This window comes from Neoarius graeffei, chromosome 20, assembly GCF_027579695.1.
Source record: "Neoarius graeffei isolate fNeoGra1 chromosome 20, fNeoGra1.pri, whole genome shotgun sequence".
NCBI classification, from domain to species: Eukaryota; Metazoa; Chordata; class Actinopteri; order Siluriformes; family Ariidae; genus Neoarius; species Neoarius graeffei.
In genome coordinates this window covers 30017348-30043479 of record NC_083588.1, presented here as the reverse complement: position 1 = coordinate 30043479, position 26132 = coordinate 30017348, and the positions used below count along the sequence as shown (strand labels likewise).

The window sequence follows — 26132 nt, the reverse complement described above, 5'->3', positions numbered from 1 at the left end:
ATTTTAAACAGTATACATGTGGTGTGAGCTATGACATCACGTGAATAATAGTCAAATCATTTTTTAAAAGAGAATGGTGTTGATTGCTATAATTATACCACAGTGCAGCTGATCTCTTGAATCAGAAGGTGTTGACTAATGTTCTATAACAGCATGGCTCTGAATATTTACAACTGTAACATATATTATAGTTTTTATTAATAGCAGGTTTATCGGTTAGGTTAATAAATTTCATAAGATACAAAACACAGCTTGTCATGTTACAGAGAAACAGGAACGCATAAACTCGTCTGTGCTGAAGTCAAGTTTTGCAGATGTTCTGTAACCTTAAATACAACCCTAGGCATTTTAAAAAGATCCATCTAATGTTCATAAATAAAAAATAATCATTGGCAAATCACTGTGGTAAAAGAGGAATAACCCCCAATCTCCAACATACAAAAAAATTCTCAATAAAAAAAAAACAACAATTCTCAGAATACCCAATTTTAAAGCTTGTTTAGATTTTCTCTACTTTTTTAAATTCATTTGTATATTTTATTATTATTTTAGCAGTTGCAGCTGTAGTTGTAGCTAAATGAATCCTAAAAATCTGGAATGTTGTAATACCTTCAGCACCCCTACTTCGTGTTTCCTTGGGCCACATTTATATTTAGTCCAATATCAAGTGGGCCAGATAAAAAAATAAAATAAAATCAGTTTAGTAGACCAATAATTATCAGCACATCAACAATTCCACTTCAATGTGTTATCTGCATTTATCTGAAAGGTACTTTTCTTAATGCACAAATGGACTGACAAAATGGACTTCTGAGGATGAGCTGTTTGGTGCAGCATTCTGGGACATGGAAAGTATTATATTGGTCTTTTATCAAGTAAAAATTGTTGCACTATTTACCTTCGCCTTTCATCATACTAGATTACAGCTTGGATCATGCTACATTACAGACTTTGACAATAATGGTAGCTGTGAATTATGGAGCTCTTCTTTACCCCACAGTTGGGAATGACGAAGCACTGTGATAAACAGATCATAGAATGAACTGCTGACACAAACCAGGAGTAAAAACTGAAATCTGAATTCTATAAAAGTATTAGAGTCTTAAAATATAATTGTTCTTTTATCTGTTTGATGTTGGGGAAACCTAAATAGAAACCATAACTGCAACTGTGTGACCCATAGACATCAGTAGAATTCGGGTGTTTTTCTGCCAGTCCTGTAATGTAGCTATTGTTGGGCTCTTTATTTTTCTGAGGTTATACTGGGATTTGTGGAGGGACAAAAATAATAAAAGGAGCAACATTGTTTGACCTTCTAAATCCTAAGGGCATTTTCTTGATTATTGCGTGTCTTCTTAAATTCGCCTTTAAAAGCACTTGCATGTAACATTGATACCCATGTATTTCATATCAAAATGTTCAGAACAATCTCCGCTGTCTGTAATGTTTGACCTAGAGCACTTTGTAAAGAGATAATTTGGCCCTAAAGCTGAAAAGAAGTGAAGTCCAATTTTAGAAATTCTTAATATAGCTTGTGAAAACATACCTTTACTCATGTGGATAAATTTTGTTGCTTGAAATGAGTTTACCAAAGCCTCAGGTTCACAAAAGTAGTGGAATATAAGAAAAAAAATGTAGAAAATTGTGTAATAAATGTCTAAAATAAAATTTTGAAATTGAGTGGAAGTGTTGCCTGTCACTGTACTTTCACCAAATGTTAGAGGGACTGAGATAAAATGGGAGTGAATAATGACTTCATACTACATATCAAGCTTCATGGGATGTGTGCAAATGAAAAATGAGTATTACAAAGAGATGCACTTTCAAGGGTATTCATCCAATATAAATGTAAATGTCATCAGTGTTAACGTTCCACCCTTTAGCCTTCTAGTCATTTTAAAACCAATAAATCGGGTACTATATAAAAACCGTAAAAATTCTCACTTTCCAATTTCTTACAGACTGCACTGTATATGGTTTAATAGCATCAGTCTGATAAGATTTCTCTACAAAATAAATTACTTTTTGTGCTCTTTTTTTCTCTTTATCCATCTCTCCCAGGTGCTTGTGCATGTGGGTTTTCTGACTGAGGAGTCTGGTGATGTGTTCAGTCCTAAGGTGTTAAAGGGAGGGCCGCTGGGTGAAATGGTGCAGTGGGCTGATATCCTCAGTGCACTTCATGTGCTGGGACATAATCTCAAGATTTCACTGTCAGTCAAAGAGCTGCATGGGTGAGTTTAATATTTTATTTCTGCATTATATCTGCAGCTACAAAAATGCTGTTTGTGTAATTAATTTTTTCAGTGCCACAGAGAGCTCCCAAGGCCTTTCACACATTATTTATTTATTTTTTGCTGACAGTTGTGCATTATATTATTTTGTTTTCTTGGTTCATCAGTCCATTCAGTTCACAAAAATTGCCTTTAGCACTGCAGCTGTAACAGTTAAATGGTTCTTGTATGAACTGGGTGTTTGTTTTGCAATCTCTATACAAGCCGCTATATAAATGTGATGTGTGCACGCACACACCATTTATAGGAGCTATGTTGTTTTCTGTGAAGTCTGCTTTTCTTTTGAACAGATGTGAAAGTAAAAACTTTAAGCACACAGGGGCATGATCTGGGCTGGTATGTTTAAAGCTTATAGGAATTACTCCTAAATATAGTCTTGGGAGTTTACTTAAGACCAGAAAAAAATCATAGCTAAACGCGAGTTATAAATAAATAAATAAATAAATAAAGTTATACAAGTTTTCAAAACTACCTTTTACCAGGAGTAGGAGTTAATCCAAGAGTAAATCTTAGGCTTGACGTATGATAGTTGTAACACCTTAAATCAATCATACCCCAAAAAGTTTATCAATATCAGTTTTACCATGAGCACTGGAGGACTTGTTAGGTGAAATTATTGATCAGTCAATTCAGAAGACATATCACAGTATATGGAGATGACCTGAGAGCCAGCACTCTTTCCACTTTAATAGCATTTAAGGGATAAATCCAAAAGACATCGGTCTAAATTGTAAGGTCCAGTTGATTACTGACAGCACATTGTACAGCACCAAGGGGATGTGTAAAATAGTACAAACGTTATAAAAATCAAATACTAAAACAAAAATAACTGTAAAACAAAGGGGAAAAAAAAAGACCCACCAAGCAACATCCGTCACACACACCAGTGTTCATCTGGAACTTATTGAGAATCTCAGTTGAGTATAATAACTTAACCCATTGACGCCGGATGCTGCGTCGTGCAACATTGCCCCTAGCGCCGGTTGTTGCATAACGCAACATTTCCCTAAATGCTGGTTGCTGCATAACGCAGCATTGTTGATTTGTCGTTATTTTCAAGACGCATGCCAGATTTTTTTTTATATAAAAATGTGTTGGTGTTAATGCTGAATGAGCATGATCCAATAAAAGCAGAGAATTTTATCTTTTAAATGCAACTTATTTCATGTCTTTATGTGCTTCAGAGGCTGAGATATTGAATTTTTCATAGGCGTTTTCAATTAATTATTTTTATTTCAGAAAACCCTCAGGCAGATGGGGACCTTTTCTAAAAACTGGCTTAGGCATTTGCAGACGTTTTTTTTGCAGGCGTTTCAGGCATCAATGGGTTAAGGCAATGATTGCTTATTTCATGTTAATTGGTTAATCCATGTATAGGACATTTTACTCTTAATATCAAATAAAAAGCACAACCACATATGGTGCATTCAGAATGGCTGTGTCAGATGTTATGATGTTTCTTATACTTAACCCCATTTCCAGAAAAGTTGGGATATTTTCCAAAACCAAAAATCTATGATTTGTTCATTCACATGGACCTTTATTTAACTGACAAAAGTACAAAGAAACAATTTTGAATAGTTTTACTGACCAACTTAATTGTAGTTTGTAAATACACTGAGTGCAGAATTATTAGGCAAGTGAGTATTTTGACCACAACATCCTTTTAATGCATGTTGTCCCACTCCAAGCTGTTTAGGCTTGAAAGCCTACTACCAATTAAGTATATCAGGTGCTGTGCATCTGTGTAATGAGAGGGGGTGTGGTCTAATGACATCAACACGCTATATCAGGTGTGCATAATTATTAGGCAACCTCTTTTCCTCTGGCAAAATGGGTCAGAAGAGAGATCTGACAGACTTTGAAAAGTATAAAATTGTGAGATGTCTTGCAGACGGATGCAGCACTCTTGAAATTGTGAAGATGTTGAAACGTGATCACCGAACAATCAAGCGTTTCATTGCAGATAGTCAACAGGGTCGAAAGAAGCATGTGGGGGAAAAAAAGGCGCAAAATAACTGCACATGATCTGCGGAAAATCAAGCGTGAAGCTAACAAGCAGCCATTAGCATCCAGTTCTGCCATATTCCAGAGTTGCAACATTCCTGGAGTGTCAAAGAGTACAAGGTGTGCAATACTGAGGGACATGGCCAAGGTAAGGAAGGCTGAAAAACGACCACCACTGAGTAAGGCACACAAGATAAAACGTCAAGACTGGGCCAAGAAATATCTTAAGACTGATTTTTCTAAGGTGCTGTGGTCTGATGAGATGAGAGTGACTCTTGATGGGCCAGATGAATGGGCCTGTGGCTGGATCAGTAATGGGCACAGAGCTCCACTCCGACTCAGACACCAGCAAGGTGGAGGTGGAGTACTGCTATGGGCTGGTATCATCAAAGACGAGCTTGTTGGACCTTTTCGAGTTGAGGATGGACTCAAACTCAACTCCCAGACCTACTGCCAGTTCCTGGAAGAAACCTTCTTCAAGCAGTGGTATAGGAAAAAGTCAGCATCTTTCAAGAAGAACATGATTTTCATGCAGGATAACGCTCCATCTCATGCGTCCAAATACTCCACTGCATGGCTAGCCAGTAAAGGTCTGAAAGGTGAAAAAAATAATGACATGGCCCCCTTGTTCACCTGACCTAAACCCCATAGAGAACCTGTGGTCCATTATAAAACGTGAGGTCTACAAAGAGGGAAAACAGTACACCTCTCTGAACAGCGTCTGGGAGGCCGTGGTTGCTGCTGCACACAATGTTGGTCGTGAACAGATAAAGAAATTGACAGAATCTATGGATGGAAGGCTTTGAGTGTCCTCATGAAGAAGGGTGGCTATATTGGTCACTGATTTGTTTTTGTTTTGTGTTTGAATGTCAGATATGTTTATTTGCAAATCTGGAGTTGTCATATCAGTGTACCTGGTGAAAATAAATAAGTGAAATGGCTACATATTTGGTTTTTATTAAGTTGCCTAATAATTCTGCACAGTGAAAGTTACCCAAACACATACATATTCTCCTAAAATGGCCAAAACTAAAAACGCCCCACTCTAACTTCCATACATATTCAGCTTTGATATTTATGAGTCTTTTTGTTTGATTGAGAACATAGTTGTTGTTCAATAATAAAACTAATCCTCAAAAATACAACTTGCCTAATAATTCTGCACTCCGTGTATAAACAAAGTTAGAATTTGAAGCCTGCAACACACTCAAAAAAAGTTGGGACAGAGGCATTATTACCATTGTATTAAATCACCTTACATTTAAATAACACTTTTTAATCATATTGGATTTTAGGATCCTAAATGTTGCAGTTTTGCGATTGGAATTTTTGTCCATTCTTGCTTGATATAAGACTTCAGTTGCTCAACAGTCTGTGGTTGCTGTTGTCTGATTCTCCTCTTCATGATCAGTGGCGGCTCCTGAAATTTTTTTCGAGGGGGGCAATTTTCCCCCGTTATGTCTACACGGACCATAAATATCCACAGGACTGAAGTAAATTGACCTAGGTAGCAAGTCAATAGTCAACCAAACCCAGAAAAACACCACGGTGACTGGAGCCCTCAGTTTCCTCTTTGCCTCGTAGAGCTAACTCGAACACTCCACAAAATTTCACGCATTGGGTGAGCCGGTTTAATATGTGCCTGTTCTTGCTCACCTCATCGTTGTGGCGGCGAACTGCTAGCCTGTAGCCCTCATCCGGTTGTGTAGCAATGCTCACTCTCCCAAAAGCCGAAAATTTCAGGCAGCTGCCCATGTGAATCTTTGATGACTCATGTTTTTTTTATTTTCTCCGACAAATGATGCATGTCCGAAACTCCAGTGACCGTCCAAGCAGTGTTGTCCGTGGAGCCACCTCCAGGGTGGAAAAGTAAGCAGGGGGAGCAGAAAACCGCTGAGGCGTCCTCGCAGCCAGCTCGCCAGGATTTGCGCTGGGACCATGTTGAAAGTTGTAGAGGTCAGAGCAGGTGGGTGGAGCACAGAAGTACGGCAGGACAGAACTGAGTTCCAAAAACTATTTTATTTGGCTCTTTTTAGCAGCAATATCTACTCTCCCAGCCACATGCATACACACACACACACACACACACACACACACACAAGTCCTCTGGTGCAGGAGAGAGCTCACTTCCTCTGCTCTCTCTCTCCTTATATAGGGCGTGGTTGCTGGGAAGACACACAAACACAGGTTAATTGCTCTCAGGTGAAGTGATTCTGCCACTTACCTTCCCTGACTCCGCCCTCCTGTCACAGACCAGCGCTTGACCACGCCCCCGCTGCTACATACCCCCACCGCCCGACTCAGGCCGGGCGCCCGTCCGGCCTGCAGCCAACTCCCCCCCCCCCCCCTCCTTGACGGGAGAGGAAGTCCGCCACGACCATCTGCGCCCCCGGCCTGTGGACCACCTTGTAGTTGAAGGGTTGGAGTGCCAGATACCAACGGGTGATCCGCGCATTGGCATCCTTCATGCGGTGGAGCCACTGGAGGGGCGCGTGGTCCGAACAGAGGGTGAAAGGGCGTCCCAGCAGGTAGTAACGGAGGGCGAGGACCGCCCACTTGATCGCCAGGCACTCCTTCTCAATTGTGCTGTATCGCCCCTCACGCACTGACAGCTTCCGACTGATGTAAAGGACCGGGCGGTCCTCCCCCTCCACCTGCTGGGACAAAACGGCCCCCACCAGCCCTCTGTCCGATGCATCCGTCTGTAACGTAAAAGGGAGAGAGAAGTCAGGGGAGTGTAAAAGTGGCCCCCCGCACAGTGCAGCCTTTACCTCAGAGAAAGCCCGCTGACACTGCTCCGTCCACTGGACCGGATCTGGCGCCTCCTTTTTAGTGAGGTCAGTCAGCGGGCTGGTGACGTCCGAATAATTAGGTATAAACCTACGATAGTAGCCAGCCAGCCCCAGGAACTGTCTCACCCCCTTTTTGGTCTTGGGCCTCGGGCAGGCCGCAATCGCTGCTGTCTTATTAATTTGGGGACGCACCTGCCCGTTGCCCAAGTGGAAGCCCAGATACCGTACTTCCACCCACCCAATCGCACACTTCTTTGGGTTGGCAGTGAGTCCCGCCCGCCTCAGCGACCTAAGGACGGCCCTCAGGTGTTGCAGGTGCCACTGCCAGTCATTACTATAAATGATAATATCATCTAGATACGCGGCCGCATAGGTGGCGTGGGGCCGGAGGACCCTGTCCATCAGCCGCTGAAACGTAGCGGGCGCCCCAAACAGCCCAAACGGAAGTGTGACGAACTGGTGTAAGCCGAACGGTGTGGAAAAGGCCGTTTTCTCCCGGGATAATGGAGTCAAGGGGATCTGCCAATATCCCTTCGTCAAATCCAGTGTCCAGTAAAAGCGAGCCGTGCCTAGTCGATCGAGCAGCTCATCAATACGAGGCATTGGGTACGCGTCGAATTTAGACACCGCGTTGACTTTTCTATAGTCCACACAGAACCGGACCGACCCGTCGGCCTTGGGAACCAAGACCACCAGGCTGCTCCAGTCACTGTGGGACTCCTCGACGATGCCCATTTCGAGCATGGCCTGAAGTTCTTCCCGAACCACCTTTTTTTTGTGTTCGGGTAGCCTGTAAGGGCGGCTACGCACTACCACCCCCGGGGGCGTCTCTATGTGGTGTTCTATGAGGTTAGTGCGACCGGGCAGGGGTGAGAACACATCCGAAAACTCGGCCTGCAACTGGGCGACCTCCGTGAGTTGGGTCGGGGAGAGGTGGTCTCCACAGGGGACTGGAGAGGTACGTGATGCCAATGTCCCTTTTTGAACCTCCGGCCCCAGCTCCGCCTTCTCTGGAACTACCGACACCAATGCCATGGGGACCTCCTCGTTCCAGAGTTTCAGCAGATTGAGGTGGTAGATCTGTAGCGCCCCACCCCTGTCTGTTCGCCTCACCTCATAGTCGACATCCCCGACTCGCCGTGTGACCTCAAAGGGCCCTTGCCACTTGGCGATCAATTTGGAGCTCGACGTGGGCAACAGTACGAGTACTTTATCTCCCAGTGTGAACTCTCTAAGGCGCGTACCCTTGTTGTACAGGCGGGCTTGCCATTCCTGGGCCTGCCGCAAATTCTCCTGAGTTAGGTGGGTGAGCGTGTGGAGTTTTGCGCGCAGGTCCATAACGTACTGAATTTCGTTCTTACTTTGTGAAGGTCCCTCCTCCCAATTTTCCCGCAGCACGTCCAGGATGCCGCGCGGCTTACACCCATATAATAATTCGAACGGGGAGAACCCCGTGGAGGCTTGGGGGACCTCTCGCACTGAGAACAGCAAGGGTTCAAGCCACTTATCCCAATTAGGTGCGTCCTCACTTACGAATTTCTTAATAATATTTTTGAGGGTGCGGTTGAACCATTCAACTAAACCGTCCGTTTGTGGGTGATATACGCTGGTGCGGATCGGCTTAATCCCCAATAACCCATACAGTTCGCGCAGTGTTCGTGACATAAACGTAGTGCCTTGGTCAGTCAGAATCTCTTTCGGGATTCCAACTCGGGAGATGACACGGAAGAGTGCCTCTGCAATACTGCGTGCTGAGATATTGCGCAGAGGCACTGCTTCCGGGTATCGCGTTGCATAGTCCACCAGAACTAATATAAAGCCGTACCCTCGTGCTGACCGATCTAATGGCCCGACGAGATCCATCCCAATTCTCTCAAACGGGGTCTCGATTAACGGTAGAGGGCACAAAGGCGCTTTTGGAATGGCCGCTGGATTTACTAACTGGCATTCGCGGCATGCCGTACACCACCTACGGACATCGCCGCGAATCCCCGGCCAATAGAATCGGGCCATTATTCGGGCTAGTGTTTTATCCTGCCCTAAGTGTCCAGCCATGGGATTAAAGTGAGCCGCCTGGAATACCAATTCCCGGCGGCTCTTTGGAATCAAAAGCTGCGTGACTCGCTCTTTAGTTTGAGTGTCCTGCATCACTCGGTATAATCTATCCTTCATAATCGCGAAGTAGGGGAAGGACGGGGTGGCGTTCGGCGGGAGCGTTTGACCATCGATTACTCTCACTTGGTCAAACGCATGCCGCAGAGTCTCGTCTTGCAACTGCTCTAATGGGAAATCCGCGAGGGATTCCCCAATAGAGAGAGGAGGGGCTGGCGGCTCCTCACTCTGACGCGGAGATGACGTAGACGGCTCTGTGACAGCTGCTCCCGCCAAAGCGACACCGGGACCTCCCCCTGTCAACTGGCAGGACCCACTCTCTTCTAGGCGCGTCATTAAACCCCAAAATCCCGGCCAATCAGTCCCCAAAATTAAAGAGTGGGTAAGGCGAGGATTAACCGCCGCCTTCACTATAAATTTTTCCCCTCTGAAAATAATGTGGACCGACACCAAAGGGTAGCGGTGAACATCCCCATGCACACACAACACCCTCACCCCTTGTGCTCCCCCCAATGCCTCGTTTTGAACCAGGCTTTGGTGAATTGAGGTCTGATTACAACCAGAATCCACCAACCCCTGATGTGTAGCCCCTTGGATACTCACCGGTATGCGATACGCTCCGGCCTGATCGAGGGCGGCCTCTGGCGCGTCGGGGATCCGAACCACCACGCCCACTTCCATTGTCGTGCACTGCTGTTGAAGGTGGCCCGGCTCCCCGCAGCGCCAGCCAACCAGCCCGGGCTTTCCCTCTGCACCGGTGATCTGGGGTTCACTCACCTGAGGTGGTGGAGAGACAGACACAGAAGGGAGAAAAGGGAGGGCACTGCGGGTGAGGCGGGCCGGCTGGGATGGGGCCGGCCCCCGCCTCCGCGGTGGGGGAATGGGGCGAGGACGGGACACAGGAGGGGGGGAGAGAGAGAGAGAAGAGGAGAGAAGAGAAGATGCCCTCTGCCGTCCTGCCGCCGGGACAGCCGCCAAATGGTCCTCTGCCAGCTCGACTGCCTGATCCAGCGACGCCGGGTGGTGGCACCGGACCCACTCCGCAGTTCCTGCTGGCAAGCGAGCGACGAACTGTTCCAGCGCCACCTGGTCGGGGATTCCTTCGGCGTCGCGGTTGTTGGCCCTCAGCCACCGCCAGCAGGCGTCCCGGAGCTGCTGGCCAAACGCGAACGGCCGACCGACTTCCTCCAAGCGCAGCGCACAGAAGCGCTGGCGCTGCTGTTCTGGAGTGCACCCCACGCGCTGGAGGACGGCCCGGCGGAGGTCCCCGTAGGCCAGCCGGCGGTTGGCGGGGAGCTGTAGCGCGGCCAGCTGTGCTTCTCCCGTGAGCAGGGGGAGGAGGCGCGCCGCGCGCTGCTCCATCGGCCACCCCGAGGCTTCGGCGACTTGCTCAAAGAGCGTGATGAACGCCTCGGGGTCATCCTGCGGGCCCATCTTGGTGACAGTGAGGGGAGACGGGCCCGCAGTAGGAGCGCTGGTGGACCCCGCCGACGCGAGGAGGTGCCGGAACGCCTGTCGATCTTCTTGTTGGGCCAACACCAGGGCCTCGAACCGCTCTTCTTGCTCCTTTCAGAGGGTGAGTAGCGCCTGGTGCTGGCTTTGCTGGGCCGTGGCAAGGGCGTGGACCAGTTCAGCAAACGGGGAGGACTCCATGGGGCTGTGAGGCTGCTGTGCTCCAGATCCCGGGTTTCGGCACCACTGTAGAGGTCAGAGCAGGTGGGTGGAGCACAGAAGTACGGCAGGACAGAACTGAGTTCCAAAAACTATTTTATTTTGCTCTTTTCAGCAGCAATATCTACTCTCCCAGCCACATGCATACACACACACACAAGTCCTCTGGTGCGGGAGAGAGCTCACTTCCTCTGCTCTCTCTCTCTCCTTATATAGGGCGTGGTTGCTGGGAAGACACACAAATACAGGTTAATTGCTCTCAGGTGAAGTGATTCTGCCACTTACCTTCCCTGACTCCGCCCTCCTGTCACAGACCAGCGCTTGACCACGCCCCCGCTGCTACAAAAGTAAAACCTCGAGTATATGATTCCCCCCCTTGTCGAAATTTGTTTTATGTTTAGATTTGGTCGAGGGGGGTCCAGCTTGTTTTGGTGCCAATTTAGCTCAATTTGAACGCTGACTAAATGGAACTTCTTTTAAGGACCGCACTGAATTGCTTTCCGCATCCATCTCACCTCAGAAACTGAGCGGCTCGAACATAGACATATAAACATAGACGCCGCATTGAGCTGGTGGCCCCGTTGCTGGGATACGTCAGAGTGTCCGCTATATTTGATGTGGCAGATCTTCCCCGTAAACCAATGCAAGTAAATGGACTGAACTTCATAAAGCCCCTTTCTACAATAATATTTAACTCGATGGCTTTTATTCACCCATTAAGACACACACGTATATATTTGGGAAACAAACAGGCATCAAAACGACACATAACTTTTAATGTGATGGTTATAAATAGTGTGTGAAATACCCTGTACACTGCAAACTAGCGACAGATATGCGATAGATAGCTCAGATAAGCTAATCAGTCAGCATACCGTAGCAAGCTACCAAAACCTGAGGCCAAAATAACCAACCTACAAGACTGAATATGATAAATGATGGAAATCGTGGAAAAACTGGAAATAGTGAATGAAAATAAAAATTTACTGTTTTATTTATTGAGTCACCACACAGACCTACTCTCGTTGAATAAAGTGAGCTAAATGACCGCCAAACTGAGTTCGGCCAGGTTCTAACGTCATACCAAAACAAAATACATCACTGATTCCTTCACATTCAAAAATGTTCATCATAGTGTGGCATTGTATTATCTAATTCTCACTGCTTATAACTATACACCTACCCAGTGGAGATGAGCTGGGAAACTGAAGACTGAAGGAACAGCTCCCTCTCTGATCCTGACTGTCTGACCTGTTCTGTCAAAATCCTTCATATTAGCCACAAAGTCAGAAAAATCTGTTCGTAAAATTACGTTATAATGACCAAATACAATGAAAAGTATTTTTCCAGTCTCACCTGTGAAAGGTAATCCCATGTGATCTCGTTTGGATGGTAAACCTGTTGGTACAGTTAAACACAGCACATGAATGAGGCATCTTTATTCTCGGCTACTGTCTAGATGCTATACCAGAGACGGTTGAAGAATCTCCACTTTGCCACATCCAATATGGCAGCGAGGATGACGTATGATTCTATGCAGAATGCAGCATCTATGTTTATATGTCTATGGGATCGAATGTAACTTTGCCGCGCTTCGCAGTGACGTAAGCACGCTAGGGCAAGCCCCCCCGGAACCCATAGAGATTGCATTGAAGTGTCAGTCAGGAGAAAAAAAATATATTAATATGGGACTCTATCAGTGAACTCTTGGGTGATTTTCAGCGTGACTGAAATCGCCCCAAAAGGGGCGGTACTCTAGAAGCAAGACCACCCTGATTGGACAATGATACCCAGAGACAGATTAAAACGGCCTCGAGCAGCGCTGGTGAAAGTTCTCATCTCATCTCATTATCTCTAGCCGCTTTATCCTTCTACAGGGTCGCAGGCAAGCTGGAGCCTATCCTAGCTGACTACGGGCGAAAGGCGGGGTACACCCTGGACAAGTCGCCAGGTCATCACAGGGCTGACACATAGACACAGACAACCATTCACACTCACACCTACGGTCAATTTAGAGTCACCAGTTAACCTAACCTGCATGTCTTTGGACTGTGGGGGAAACCGGAGCACCCGGAGGAAACCCACGCGGACACGGGGAGAACATGCAAACTCCACACAGAAAGGCCCTCTCCAGCCACGGGGCTCGAACCCGGACCTTCTTGCTGTGAGGCGACAGCGCTAACCACTACACCACCGTGCTGCCCCGGTGAAAATTTGTTTTAAAAAAAGAAAAAAAAAACTTTTTTTTCCGTTTTGGCAGTGCATCGCCCAATCGCCCTTATGCACCAGCCGCCCTTGTTCATGATGCACCATACATTCTCTTGCAGCAGGCCAGTCAAGCACATGTACTCTGTGTCTTAGCCCATGCAGAATGAGGCCTGACATTGTCCTGCTGAAATAAGCATGGACTTCCTGGGAAGAGACATTGCCTTAATAAAAATGTCAAGTCAAGTCAAGTCAAATTTATTTGTATAGCGCTTTTAACAATAAACATTGTCGCAAAGCAGCTTTACAGAATTTGAATGACTTAAAACATGAGCTAATTTTATCCCTAATCTATCCCCAATGAGCAAGCCTGTGGCGACGGTGGCAAGGAAAAACTCCCTCAGACGACATGAGGAAGAAACCTCGAGAGGAACCAGACTCAAAAGGGAACCCATCCTCATTTGGGCAACAACAGACAGCCTGACTATAATATTAACAGTTTTATCATGAGGACAGTTTCGTTGATGTTATAACTCTTCATTGATGGAAACTTGAGTGCAAAACTGTTCATGATAACTGCAGTCCTAAAGGTAGCAAGACAACTGTAGTCCTCAGCCATAAAAGCATTACTGTAAGAGTCCAGAGCATCCTCCAGGTATAACCCTCAACTGTCCTCATGGGGCCGTCCTTCACAGGAGCAGTGCGATAAAACTCCGACCAGACACAGGGCACCAGGATGGATCAAGCAGGTCCGAGGGGCAGAAGAGGCCAGCGTCTCAATCCCAGGACCAACATGTAACTCAGAGGGACAGATTGGGGGTGGGAAGAGAGAGAGAAAGAAAACACATGTTAGGTATGCCCTAAAAATGACAAGTATTAAATCTGTGTGGTAGGCTCGCAGAGACGAGAGTCTTTACATCAGGCATAACACACAACAATGGCATGTTAATATGGTAAAAAATATATCATGACCTGCTCTGGCTGGATGCTTGATTGGGTGATGGGAGCACACTCCTCAGCAATGATGAGATGCAGATGGGACCCTTAGGGCTGGCCAAGACAATTCAGTTACATTTCACAGGGTCTGGGACATGCGACAGAAAGTCTGACGGCCAATTCCCTGCAGGCTACAATAGCCAGTCGAGGTCTCCACCCTCTCCACCAAAAGATTTCCTGTTGACTCCATGTAACTCAGAGGGACAGATTTGGGGTGGGGGGGGAGGGAAAGAAAACACAGGTTGTTAGGTATGCCCAATGTCACCTGAATAAGTAGGTGCAGTATACATATTGCACCGAGTACAAGCAGGGACTACGGCAACTAACTATGACAGCATAACTAAAAGGAGAGAGCCAGAAGGTAACACAGGCATGAGGGAGCCCCGGGACATAAAGCAGCCAGCCACTACACCGTCAACAAACTCGAGTGAGCAAGCGAGTGGGGACTGACAGCATCCATACATCCCAGTTTACCAAAACACTCTATGTCTGAGGACCCTCTAGATCTACACCTTTACCTCATAAACACCATTAACAAAAGGCTTGACTAAACAGATCTGTTTTCAGCATAGACTTAAATGCTGAGACTGTGTCTGATTCCTGAACATTACTTGGAAGGCTGTTCCATAACTGTGGGGATTTGTAAGAAAAGGCTCTGCCCCCTGATGTAGCCTTCACTATACGAGGTACCAGCAGATAGCCTGCACCTTTTGATCTAAGTAGGCGTGGCGGGTCATAGAGGAGCAGAAGTTCACTCAGGTACTGTGGTGCGAGACCATTTAGTGCTTTAAAGGTCAATAGTAGTATTTTATAATCAATACGAAATTTGATTGGGAGCCAATGCAGTGTGGATAACACAGGCGTGATGTGGTCATATTTTCTAGTTCTAGTAAGGACTCTTGCTGCTGCATTTTGAACTAACTGGAGCTTATTTATGCACTTATTGGAACATCCAGACAGTAAGGCATTACAATAATCCAACCTGGAGGTAACAAAAGCATGGACTAGTTTTTCCTGCGTCACGCAATGACATTAAATTTCTTATCTTTGCAATATTTCTGAGATGAAAGAAAGCTATCCGGGTGATGTTATCAATGTGAGTTTCGAATGAAAGACTGGGGTCAATAATCACTCCGAGGTCTTTTACTGCTGCACGTGAAGAAACAGAAAGGCCATCCAGAGTCACTGTGAAATCAGAAAACTTACTTCTAGCTGTATGTGGTCCTAGTACAAGTACTTCAGTCTTGTCAGAGTTAAGCAGAAGGAAATTAATAAGCATCCAGTGTCTAATGTCCTTAACACATTCCTCAGTCCTATTAAGCTGGTGTCTCTCATCAGGTTTTGCAGAGACATACAACTGTGTGTCATCAGCATAACAGTGGAAACTAATACAATTTTTACGAATAATGTCACCCAGAGGTAACATATATAGAGAAAAAAGCAGTGGACCCAAGACAGAACCTTGTGGAACACCAAACTCAGTACGTCTAGAAAAATCACCATTTATATCAACATACTGATAACGATCAGTTAGATAAGACCTGAGCCAGGAGAGGGCCATTCCCTTAACTCCCACAACATTTTCTAGTCTATCCAGAACAATGGAATGATCAATGGTATCAAATGCTGCACTAAGGTCAAGCAACACAAGTAGCGAGACACAGCCCTGATCAGATGCCAACCGTAGGCCGTTTACTACTTTAACCAGTGCTGTCTCTGTGCTATGATGAGGTCTAAATCCTGACTGATACATTTCATGGATATTATTCCTATGTAAATATGAGCATAACTGCTGTGCCACAGCTTTTTCAAGGATCTTGGAGATAAAGGGGAGGTTTGATATTGGCTGATAATTGGACAGCTGACAGGGATCAAGGTCAGGTTTTTTAATCAGGGGTTTGATAACTGCTAGTTTAAAGGATTTGGGTACATAGTCAATCGTAAGAGAAGAATTTATTATTTTTAGAAGCGGTTCAATTACTCCAGGCGTTATCTGTTTGAATAGATGTGTAGGTAAGGGATCTAGTACGCAAGTTGAGGCTTTTGATGTAGAGATTAATGAAAGTAATTCAGTTTCTTTTAGGGGAGTAAAACATTCTAACTGATGATCTGATACAGTTATATTGTTAACTACACGGTCACTTGCATTGTCTGACCTTAAATTAGTAGTTTGAATTTTTTGTCGGATATTCTCAATTTTGTCATTAAACAAATTCATGAAGTTGTTGCTACTACATACTGCGGGTGTGCATGTGTCAATAGTGGACTTATTCCTGGTTAATTTTGCTACAGTATTTAATAGGAATCTAGGATTATTTTTGTTATCTTCTATTAGGGAGGAGAAATATGTTGATCTCGCAGCACTAAGAGCTTTTCTATACTTCAGGAAGCTCTCCTTCCAAGCTAATTTGAACACTACCAATTTTGTTTGAAGCCATTTACATTCCAATTTTCGAGTGGTCTGTTTTAATGTGCGAGTGTTATCATTATACCAGGGTGCTAATTTTTTGTCTCTGACCATTTTCCTTTTTAGAGGAGCTACATTATCTAAAGTATGGCGGAATGTTGACTCTAAGCATTCAGTTGCCTGATCAAGTTCTGCAGGGGCTGACAGTGACCCAATTAAAGTTGACAACTCTGGGAGATCATTTATAAAGCTCTGTGTAGTAGTTGACGTGAAAGTACGTTTAATACAGTAGCATGGTAAGGTGCATATATTATTACTCAGACATAGTTTGAATGAGATGAGATAATGATCTGAGATAACTTCAGACTGTGGAAGTATGACTATATTGTCTACATTTAATCTGAATGTTAGTATTAGATCAAGGGTGTGACCACCATTATGGGTCGGTCCTATGACATCCTGCTTAATCCCGACTGAATCTAAGATGGACACAAACGCTGTTTTTAAAGGGTCTTCTGGGTTATCGAAGTGAACATTAAAATCTCCGACAACTAAAGCTTTGTCTAAGGAAATAACCAAATCTGAGATAAAATCTGCAAATTCAGAAAGAAACTCAGAATATGGCCCCGGGGGCCTGCAAATAATAAGCAATGGAATTAACTGGGTAGACTTATTTTTCGAGGCTACATACATTATATGAGTATGAAGAACTTCAAATGTATTAAATTTATAACCAGGTTTTTGTGTTACACCTAGATAATCGTTATAAATAACCGCAACGCCTCCTCCTCTGCCAGTTAGACGAGGCTGGTGTATATAACTGTATCCAGGAGGACTCACTTCATTTAATGCTATATATTCATTTGGCTTAATCCATGTTTCAGTTAAACAAAGTACATTAAACTCCTGATCAGTAATGAGTTCATTAACCATTAGCGCTTTAGATGTAAGAGATCTAATATTTAATCGCCCCACCTTTAGATCAAAGGTGCTGGCAGCAGCTGTACAGTCAGTATGATCTAATTTTATATTGATTAGGTTACTGGAACAAACTCTCTGAAAATTTCTACCTTTTTGTTGAGCTCGGGGAACAGACACAGTCTCGATGTAGTGGGCCCTGAGTGACGACTCTGTGCAGCTAGCAGACAGTCGGTTTAGCCTGTTCGTCTGCTCCCTGGCCTTGGCTCTGGATTGTCAGAAATTAACTAGGCCTGTTCTGAGACTATGACCTATGCTGCAGGAAATGAGAGCAGCACCTTCCCGAGTGGGATGGATACTGTCCCGCCCTAACAGGCCAGCAGTGCCCTCAAAATTAGCCCAATTATCTATTAAGCCCACACTGTTTTCAGAGCACCACCTGGACAGCCAGCAGTTCAGCGACCATAACATGCTGTAAGCTACATCGCCACGCCGCATTGGGATGGGGCCAGAGCATACTACAGCATCGGACATCGCCTTCGCTAATTTAAACACCTCTACAAAGTTACTCTTAGTAACCTCAGACTGACGAAGGCGTATATCATTAGCTCCTGCATGGATAACTATCTTTGAGAACCTGTGCTTGTCTAGGACCCAAAGATTACCTGCTATATCCGGCACCCTGGCTCCCGGTATACACCTGACTAAAGCTGCTGGTGCCCCTAAAGGCTGAGCTAATTTCACATGCCGTATGATAGAGTCCCCTATAACCAGAGCTCTTTCAGGTTTCGCAGTGGGTGCATCACTAAGGAGAGCAAACCTGTTCGGCACGTGACGCGGAGAGGAGTGGTGCTCCCGTGGGCGAGCCTCAGCGGTAGCTTTGGCTCTACGCTTATGCCGCCGAGCCATCACCCATTCACCCTGCTGTAAGGGCTCTAATGCCGGAGTTGGGAGATTACTAACTCCACCTAGGGCATCCAGACTTTCCCCTACAGAAGCTACACTGTTCTCACGCTCACTAACCTTCTCTAAAGCCTGGACACGTGCTTCTAGCACTGTAATCTTCTCCGTCAGAGAGCTAACTAATCTGCACTTATCACAAATAAAGCTAATAAAGCTATCGCTAGCGACGGAGGAAGAATGACTAAACATCCTGCACTCAGCACACTGAACAGGCAGAAGGTGTGCCATGATGAAAAGATTCACGTACCTTAAACGAAGATCTGTTGATATTAAAGCAGATCCAATGTGGATGGCCTCCAGTTGTGGTCTTTACACAGGAGGAGAGAAAAAGAAAGCTTCCGGTCTCGGCGTTCTTCCGAAAAAAGAAAGAGAAAGTGAAAAGTACAAAAAGGAAAGCGACAGTACAATAAAAATGAAGAGGATACTGGAAATTTATTTGTAGAAAAAAGTTTAAAAAGGATTCGTAATTAACGCCGGCACTCGCAGGAAAAAAGGACTCGGCGCAAACAACTCAGGAACCAGGAAGTGCGTAAACCAGGAAATGTATCTAAAATCTCAATATATGCCCCAATATATCAATGGTACCTTCACACACATGCAACTCACCCATGCCATGGGCACTCATGAACCACAGTACCATCACAGATGTTGGCTTGTGCACCTTTCTCTGATAACAAACTGGATGGTCGTGTTCACCTTTGGCACTGAGAACTCGATATCTGATTTTCCTGAAAACAAGCTGAAATGTGGGCTCCTCTGTCCACAGCACACGTTTCTACATGTATGTTCTTTCAGTCCATCTGAGATGAGTTTGGGCCCAGAGAAATTGGCAGCGTTTCTTCATAGAATTGATGAATGGCTTCCTCCTTGTGTAATGCAGCTTCAGGTTGCATTTCTGGATGCAGCGGCAAACTATGTTAAGTGACAACGGTTTTCTGAAGTACTCTAGAGCCCATGTGGCTATATTTGTCACATTAGTATGATGGTTTCTCAGGCAGTGCTGCCTGAGGGCTTGAAAGTCACCCAAATCTTTGTTTAGATACAAAGTTTCCAACCTTGCTCTTTACACACTGAAATGTCTCTGAATTCCCTGAATCTTTTCACAATATTATGTACTGTAGATTTTGAAAGACCTAAATTCTTACGTTGAGAAGGTCTGTTTGAATTAACTAACAATTCTCTCATGAATTTTGGCACAAAGGGGTGAGCCGTGCCCCATCCTTGCTTGCAAAGACTGAGCCTTTGGTGCTCCTTTTATACCCAATCATGTTTCCAATTAACCTGCTTATTGTGGAATCTTCTAAAATGGTGTGACTTGAATATCCTTTAAAAGTTTGTCTTATTATGCCTTGGTCCCAACTTTCTCTATGTGTGTTGCAGGCATCAAAGTCTAACTTTGTTTATATTTAGAAAATATAGTGAAGTTGGTCAGTAAAAGTATTGAAAATATTTTCTTCATACTTTTGTCAGTTAAATGAAGGTACACATAAATTAACAAATGACAAATTTGTTTTTATTGCATTTTGGAAAAATATCCCAACTTTTCTGGAAATGAGGTTAGCAGTTGGAGATATTTTATGAGTAATTAAATTTGTGATTTAAAAATTTATAACTTTATGATGACTTTGTGAGAAATAACTTTGTGCTATCTGCATTATTAATCAGTGTCAGTCCTGCACGCTGTGGCACATGCACCAAGAGACGCACCTTGGGCTGCGCGTGCACCAAGTGAGTTCCAGCATGCGCGCCATGAACAAGGCGCACCTGTTCTCAGTTAATGAACTTAGTGTTGGGCTATTTAAGGACTGCACTGATGCAAGGACGATGCAAAGTATTACGCCACATTCAGTATGCATTATTGAGCCGTGTTTGTGTTTTTTCTGGTTTCTCGACTCCTGTTCCTGATTCTAGTTCTCGTCTTGCCTCCGACATCCTGTTTGTGCCTCGACCGACCCATTGCCTGTTTTCTTGTTTATGACTTTGCCTGCCGATTTGGACTGTTTGCTTTTGTGTGTGTGTTTCATGCACTTTTTGTATAGATCACATTTTGTTCAATAAAACACTTCTGTACATACGGTACATCCGCCTCTCTCGCACACCTGACAGAATACTTCACCCAAAATGGATGTAGCGGAAGTGTGTCAATACGCAATCCCACGCCACTTCTGGGTTTCCCTGCCCCTGCCACTCACCTCGTATTTTCATGTGAAGACTGACTGGAGTCCCCTGGCAGTCTACTACAGGATATATCACCCTATGGGATTCAAGCTGCAGTATGATCTCTTCAACGAGAACCTCCAAGAGCCCAAGCCACCCAAACCCATCTCGGTAAGCTTTGTATTGACATTCATTGCTGGATGAGCATGCAGATGGGTGTACTATGGGTCCATATTGACCAATTTGACCATATTGACCAATATGACTATTGCTGGACGAGCACGCAGATGGGTGATTCGTGTTGAACACCCGTGCCTTCGTAACTCTCAGGCTTTCTTTGGCTTGCTAAAGTTTATTTTTGAATCCTTAATAAGGGAGGAACCCCATGAAAATTTTTGGGGAGGGGCAATCATGCCAGAGGCTGACCCAGCTGAGGCTGGTGCTCCAGAGCTTCCTCTTGTGGTCGATGCAGTCGAGGAGGCTGTTGCTATAGAGCGCCTCCTAAAGGCAACCACTCCAGTGGCCGACTCAGATGAGGAGGCCGTCGCTCCAGAGCTCTCCCTAGTGGCTGAAGTAGAGACAGCAGAGGAGGCTGTCTCTTTTGAGCTGGTTTCTCAGCCAGAGCCTGTTCCTGTGCCAGCACCTGTTCCTGTTCCCATGCCAGTGTCTGCTCCTGTGCCAGAGGCAGAGCCAGTGTCTGCTCCTGTGCCAGAAGCGGAGCCAGTGTCTGCTCCCATTCCAGGGCCTGCTCCAGAGCCTGCGTCTACTCCAGAGCCAGCGTCAGAGCCTGCGTCTACTCCAGAGCCAGTGCCGGAGTCAGCATCAGAATTCAAGAGAGCCAAGTCCACAGTCTTAGGGGTTTATTATTATTATTATTATTATTATTATTATTAAGCTTCCACCTCAGATACAATAAATAAACACATAATAAAAAAATAAATAAAAATGGTGGGGGTCAAACAACAGAGCTAGTCTCCAACAATAGTGTGCCCTATAATAATAATAATAATAAAGGGGGGAGGGGAGGCACGGTGGTGTAGTGGTTAGCGCTGTCGCCTCACAGCAAGAAGGTCCTGGGTTCGAGCCCCGGGGCTGGCAAGGGCCTTTCTGTGTGGAGTTTGCATGTTCTCCCCGTGTCCGCGTGGGTTTCCTCCGGGTGCTCCGATTTCCCCCACAGTCCAAAGACATGCAGGTTAGGTTAACTGGTGACTCTAAATTGACCGTAGGTGTGAATGTGAGTGTGAATGGTTGTCTGTGTCTATGTGTCAGCCCTGTGATGACCTGGCGACTTGTCCAGGGTGTACCCTGCCTTTCGCCCGTAGTCAGCTGGGATAGGCTCCAGCTTGCCTGCGACCCTGTAGAAGGATAAAGCGGCTAGAGATAATGAGATGAGATGAGATAAATAAAACTAAATAATAAATATAAATACATCACATCTCAAAAAAATAAATAAAACTAAACAATAATAATCTTTACTTATTTGATATTCAAAAGCCCATTCAGCAAATCAAATCAAATCAAGTTTATTTGTACAGCGCTTTTAACAATAAACATTGTCGCAAAGCAGCATTACAGAATTTGAACGACTTAAAACATGAGCTAATTTTATCCCTAATCTATCCCCAGTGAGCAAGCCTGTGGCGACGGTGGCAAGGAAAAACTCCCTCAGACGACATGAGGAAGAAACCTCGAGAGGAACCAGACTCAAAAGGGAACCCATCCTCATTTGGGCAACAACAGACAGCCTGACTATAATATTAACAGTTTTAACAGGTATAACCCTCAACTGTCCTCATGGGGCCGTCCTTCACAGGAGTGGGGCGATAAAACTCCGACCAGACACAGGGCACCAGGATGGATCAAGCAGGTCCGAGGGGCAGAAGAGGCCAGCATCTCAATCCCAGGATCAACATGTAACTCAGAGGGACAGATGGGTGGGGGGGGGGGGGGAGAGAGAGAAAGAAAACACGTTGTTAGGTATGCCCTAAAAATGACAAGTATTAAATCTGTGTGGTAGGCTCGCAGAGACGAGAGTCTTTACATCAGGCATAACACACAATGGCATGTTAATATGGTAAAAAATATATCATGACCTGCTCTGGCTGGATGCTTGATTGGGTGATGGGAGCACACTCCTCAGCAATGATGAGATGCAGATGGGACCCTTAGGGCTGGCCAAGACAATTCAGTTACATTTCACCGGGTCTGGGACATGCGACAGAATGTCTGACGGCCGATTCCCTGCAGGCTACGATAGCCAGTCGAGGTCCCCACCGTCTCCACCAAAAGATTTCCTGTTGACTCCATGTAACTCAGAGGGACAGATTTGGGGTGGGGGGGAGAGAAAGAAAACACAGGTGGTTAGGTATGCCCAATGTCACCTGAATAAGTAGGAACAGTATACATATTGCACTGAGTACAAGCAGGGACTCCGGCAACTAACTATGACAGCATAACTAAAAGGAGAGAGCCAGAAGGTAACACAGGCATGAGGGAGCCCCGGGACATAAAGCAGCCAGCCACTACACCGTCAACAAACTCGAGTGAGCAAGCGAGTGGGGACTGACAGCATCCATACATCCCAGTTTACCAAAACACTCTATGTCTGAGGACCCTCCAGATCTACTCCTTTACCTCATAAACACCATTAACAAAAGGCTTGACTAAACAGATATGTTTTCAGCCTAGACTTAAATGCTGAGACTGTGTCTGATTCCCGAACATTACTTGGAAGGCTGTTCCATAACAGTGGGGCTTTGTAAGAAAAGGCTCTGCCCCCTGATGTAGCCTTCACTATACGAGGTACCAGCAGATAGCCTGCACCTTTTGATCTAAGTAGGCGTGGCGGGTCATAGAGGAGCAGAAGTTCACTCAGGTACTGTGGTGCGAGACCATTTAGTGCTTTAAAGGTCAATAGTAGTATTTTATAATCAATACGAAATTTGATTGGGAGCCAATGCAGTGTGGATAAGACAGGCGTGATGTGGTCATATTTTCTAGTTCTAGTAAGGACTCTTGCTGCGGCATTTTGAACTAACTGGAGCTTGTTTATGCACTTATTGGAACATCCAGACAGTAAGGCATTACAATAATCCAACCTGGAGGTAACGAAAGCATGGACTAGTTTTTCTGCATCATGCAGTGACATTAAATTTCTTATCTTTGCAATATTTCTGAGATGAAAGAAAGCTATCCGGGTGATGTTATCAATGTGAGTTTCGAATGAAAGACTGGGGTCAATAATCACTCCGAGGTCTTTTACTGCTGCACGTGAAGAAACAGAAAGGCCATCCAGAGTTACTGTGTAATCAGAAAACTTACTTCTAGCTGTATGTGGTCCTAGCACAAGTACTTCAGTCTTGTCAGAGTTAAGCAGAAGGAAATTTATAAGCATCCAGTGTCTAATGTCCTTAACACATTCCTCAATTTTATTAAGCTGGTGTCTCTCATCAGGTTTTGCAGAGACATACAACTGTGTGTCATCAGCATAACAGTGGAAATTAATACAATGTTTACGAATAATATCGCCCAGAGGTAACATATATAGAGAAAAAAGCAGTGGACCCAAGACAGAACCTTGTGGAACACCAAACTTTACCTCGGTACGTCTAGAAATATCACCATTTATATCAACATACTGATAACGATCAGTTAGATAAGACCTGAGCCAGGAGAGGGCCATTCCCTTAACTCCCACAACATTTTCTAGTCTATCGAGAAGAATGGAATGATCAATGGTATCAAATGCTGCACTAAGGTCAAGCAACACAAGTAGCGAGACACAGCCCTGATCAGACGCCAACAGTAGGTCGTTTACTACTTTAACCAGTGCTGTCTCTGTGCTATGATGAGGTCTAAATCCTGACTGATACATTTCATGGATGTTATTCCTATGTAAATATGAGCATAACTGCTGTGCCACAGCTTTTTCAAGGATCTTGGAGATAAAGGGGAGGTTTGATATTGGCCGATAATTGGACAGCTGACAGGGATCAAGGTCAGGTTTTTTAATCAGGGGTTTGATAACTGCTAGCTTAAAGGATTTGGGTACATAGCCAATCATAAGAGAAGAATTTATTATTTTTAGAAGCGGTTCAATTACTCCAGGCATTATCTGTTTGAATAGATGTGTCGGTAAGGGATCTAGTACGCAAGTTGAGGCTTTTGATGTAGAGATTAATGAAAGTAATTCAGTTTCTTTTAGGGGAGTAAAACATTCTAACTGATGATCTGATACAGTTATATTGTTAACTACAAGGTCACTTTCATTGTCTAACCTTAAATTAGTAGTTTGAATTTTTTGTCGGATATTCTCAATTTTGTCATAAAAAAAATTCATGAAGTCGTTGCTACTACATACTGCAGGTGTGCATGTGTTGATAGTGGACTTATTCCTGGTTAATTTTGCTACAGTATTAAATAGGAATCTAGGATTGTTTTTGTTATCTTCTATTAGGGAGGAGAAATATGTTGATCTCGCAGCACTAAGAGCTTTTCTATACTTCAGGAAGCTCTCCTTCCAAGCTAATTTGAACACTACCAATTTTGTTTGACGCCATTTACGTTCCAATTTTTGAGTGGTCTGTTTTAATGTGCGAGTGTCATCATTATACCAGGGTGCTAATTTTTTTGTCTCTGACCATTTTCCTTTTTAGAGGAGCTACATTATCTAAAGTATGGCGGAATGTTGACTCTAAGCATTCAGTTGCCTGATCAAGTTCTGCAGGGGCTGACAGTGACCCAATCAAAGTTGACAGCTCTGGGAGATCATTTATAAAGCTCTGTGCAGTAGTTGACGTGAAAGTACGTTTAATACAGTAGCGTGGTGAGGTGCATATATTATTACTCAGACATATTTTGAATGAGATGAGACAATGATCTGAGATAACTTCAGACTGTGGAAGTATGACTATATTGTCTACGTTTAATCTGAATGTTAGTATTAGATCAAGGGTGTGACCACCATTATGGGTCGGTCCTATGACATTCTGCTTAATCCCGACTGAATCCAAGATGGACACAAACGCTGTTTTTAAAGGGTCTTCTGGGTTATCGAAGTGAATATTAAAATCTCCGAATACTAAAGCTTTGTCTAAGGAAATAACCAAATCTGAGATAAAATCTGCAAATTCAGAAAGAAACTCAGAATATGGCCCTGGGGGCCTGTAAATAATAAGCAATGGAATTAACTGGGTAGACTTATTTTTCGAGGCTACATACATTATATGAGTATGAAGAACTTCAAATGTATTAAATTTATAACCAGGTTTGTGTGTTACACCTAGATAATCGTTATAAATAACCGCGACGCCTCCTCCTCTGCCAGTTAGACGAGGCTGGTGTATATAACTGTATCCAGGAGGACTCGCTTCATTTAATGCTATATATTCATTTGGCTTAATCCATGTTTCTGTTAAACACAGTACATTAAACTCCTGATCAGTAATGAGTTCATTAACCATTAGCGCTTTAGATGTAAGAGATCTAATATTTAATAGCCCCATCTTTAGATCAAAGGTGCTGGCAGCAGCTGTACAGTCAGTATGATCTAATTTTATATTGATTAGGTTACTGGAACAAACTCTCTGAAAATTTCTACCTTTTTGTTGAGCT

At 44.5% G+C, this 26132-nt stretch overlaps 1 protein-coding gene across 2 annotated transcripts in view; it reads left to right on the top strand.

Annotated features, from left to right (window-relative positions):
- Positions 1-26132, top strand: part of LOC132868531 (alpha-1,6-mannosylglycoprotein 6-beta-N-acetylglucosaminyltransferase B-like) — a 569499-nt gene that overhangs the window by 326790 nt on the left and 216577 nt on the right. For both annotated transcript variants that reach the window (XM_060901478.1, XM_060901476.1), the window contains exon 10: positions 2062-2231. In XM_060901478.1, the coding sequence (XP_060757461.1) occupies positions 2062-2231 (170 nt within the window). The remainder of the gene's footprint in view (positions 1-2061; positions 2232-26132) is intronic.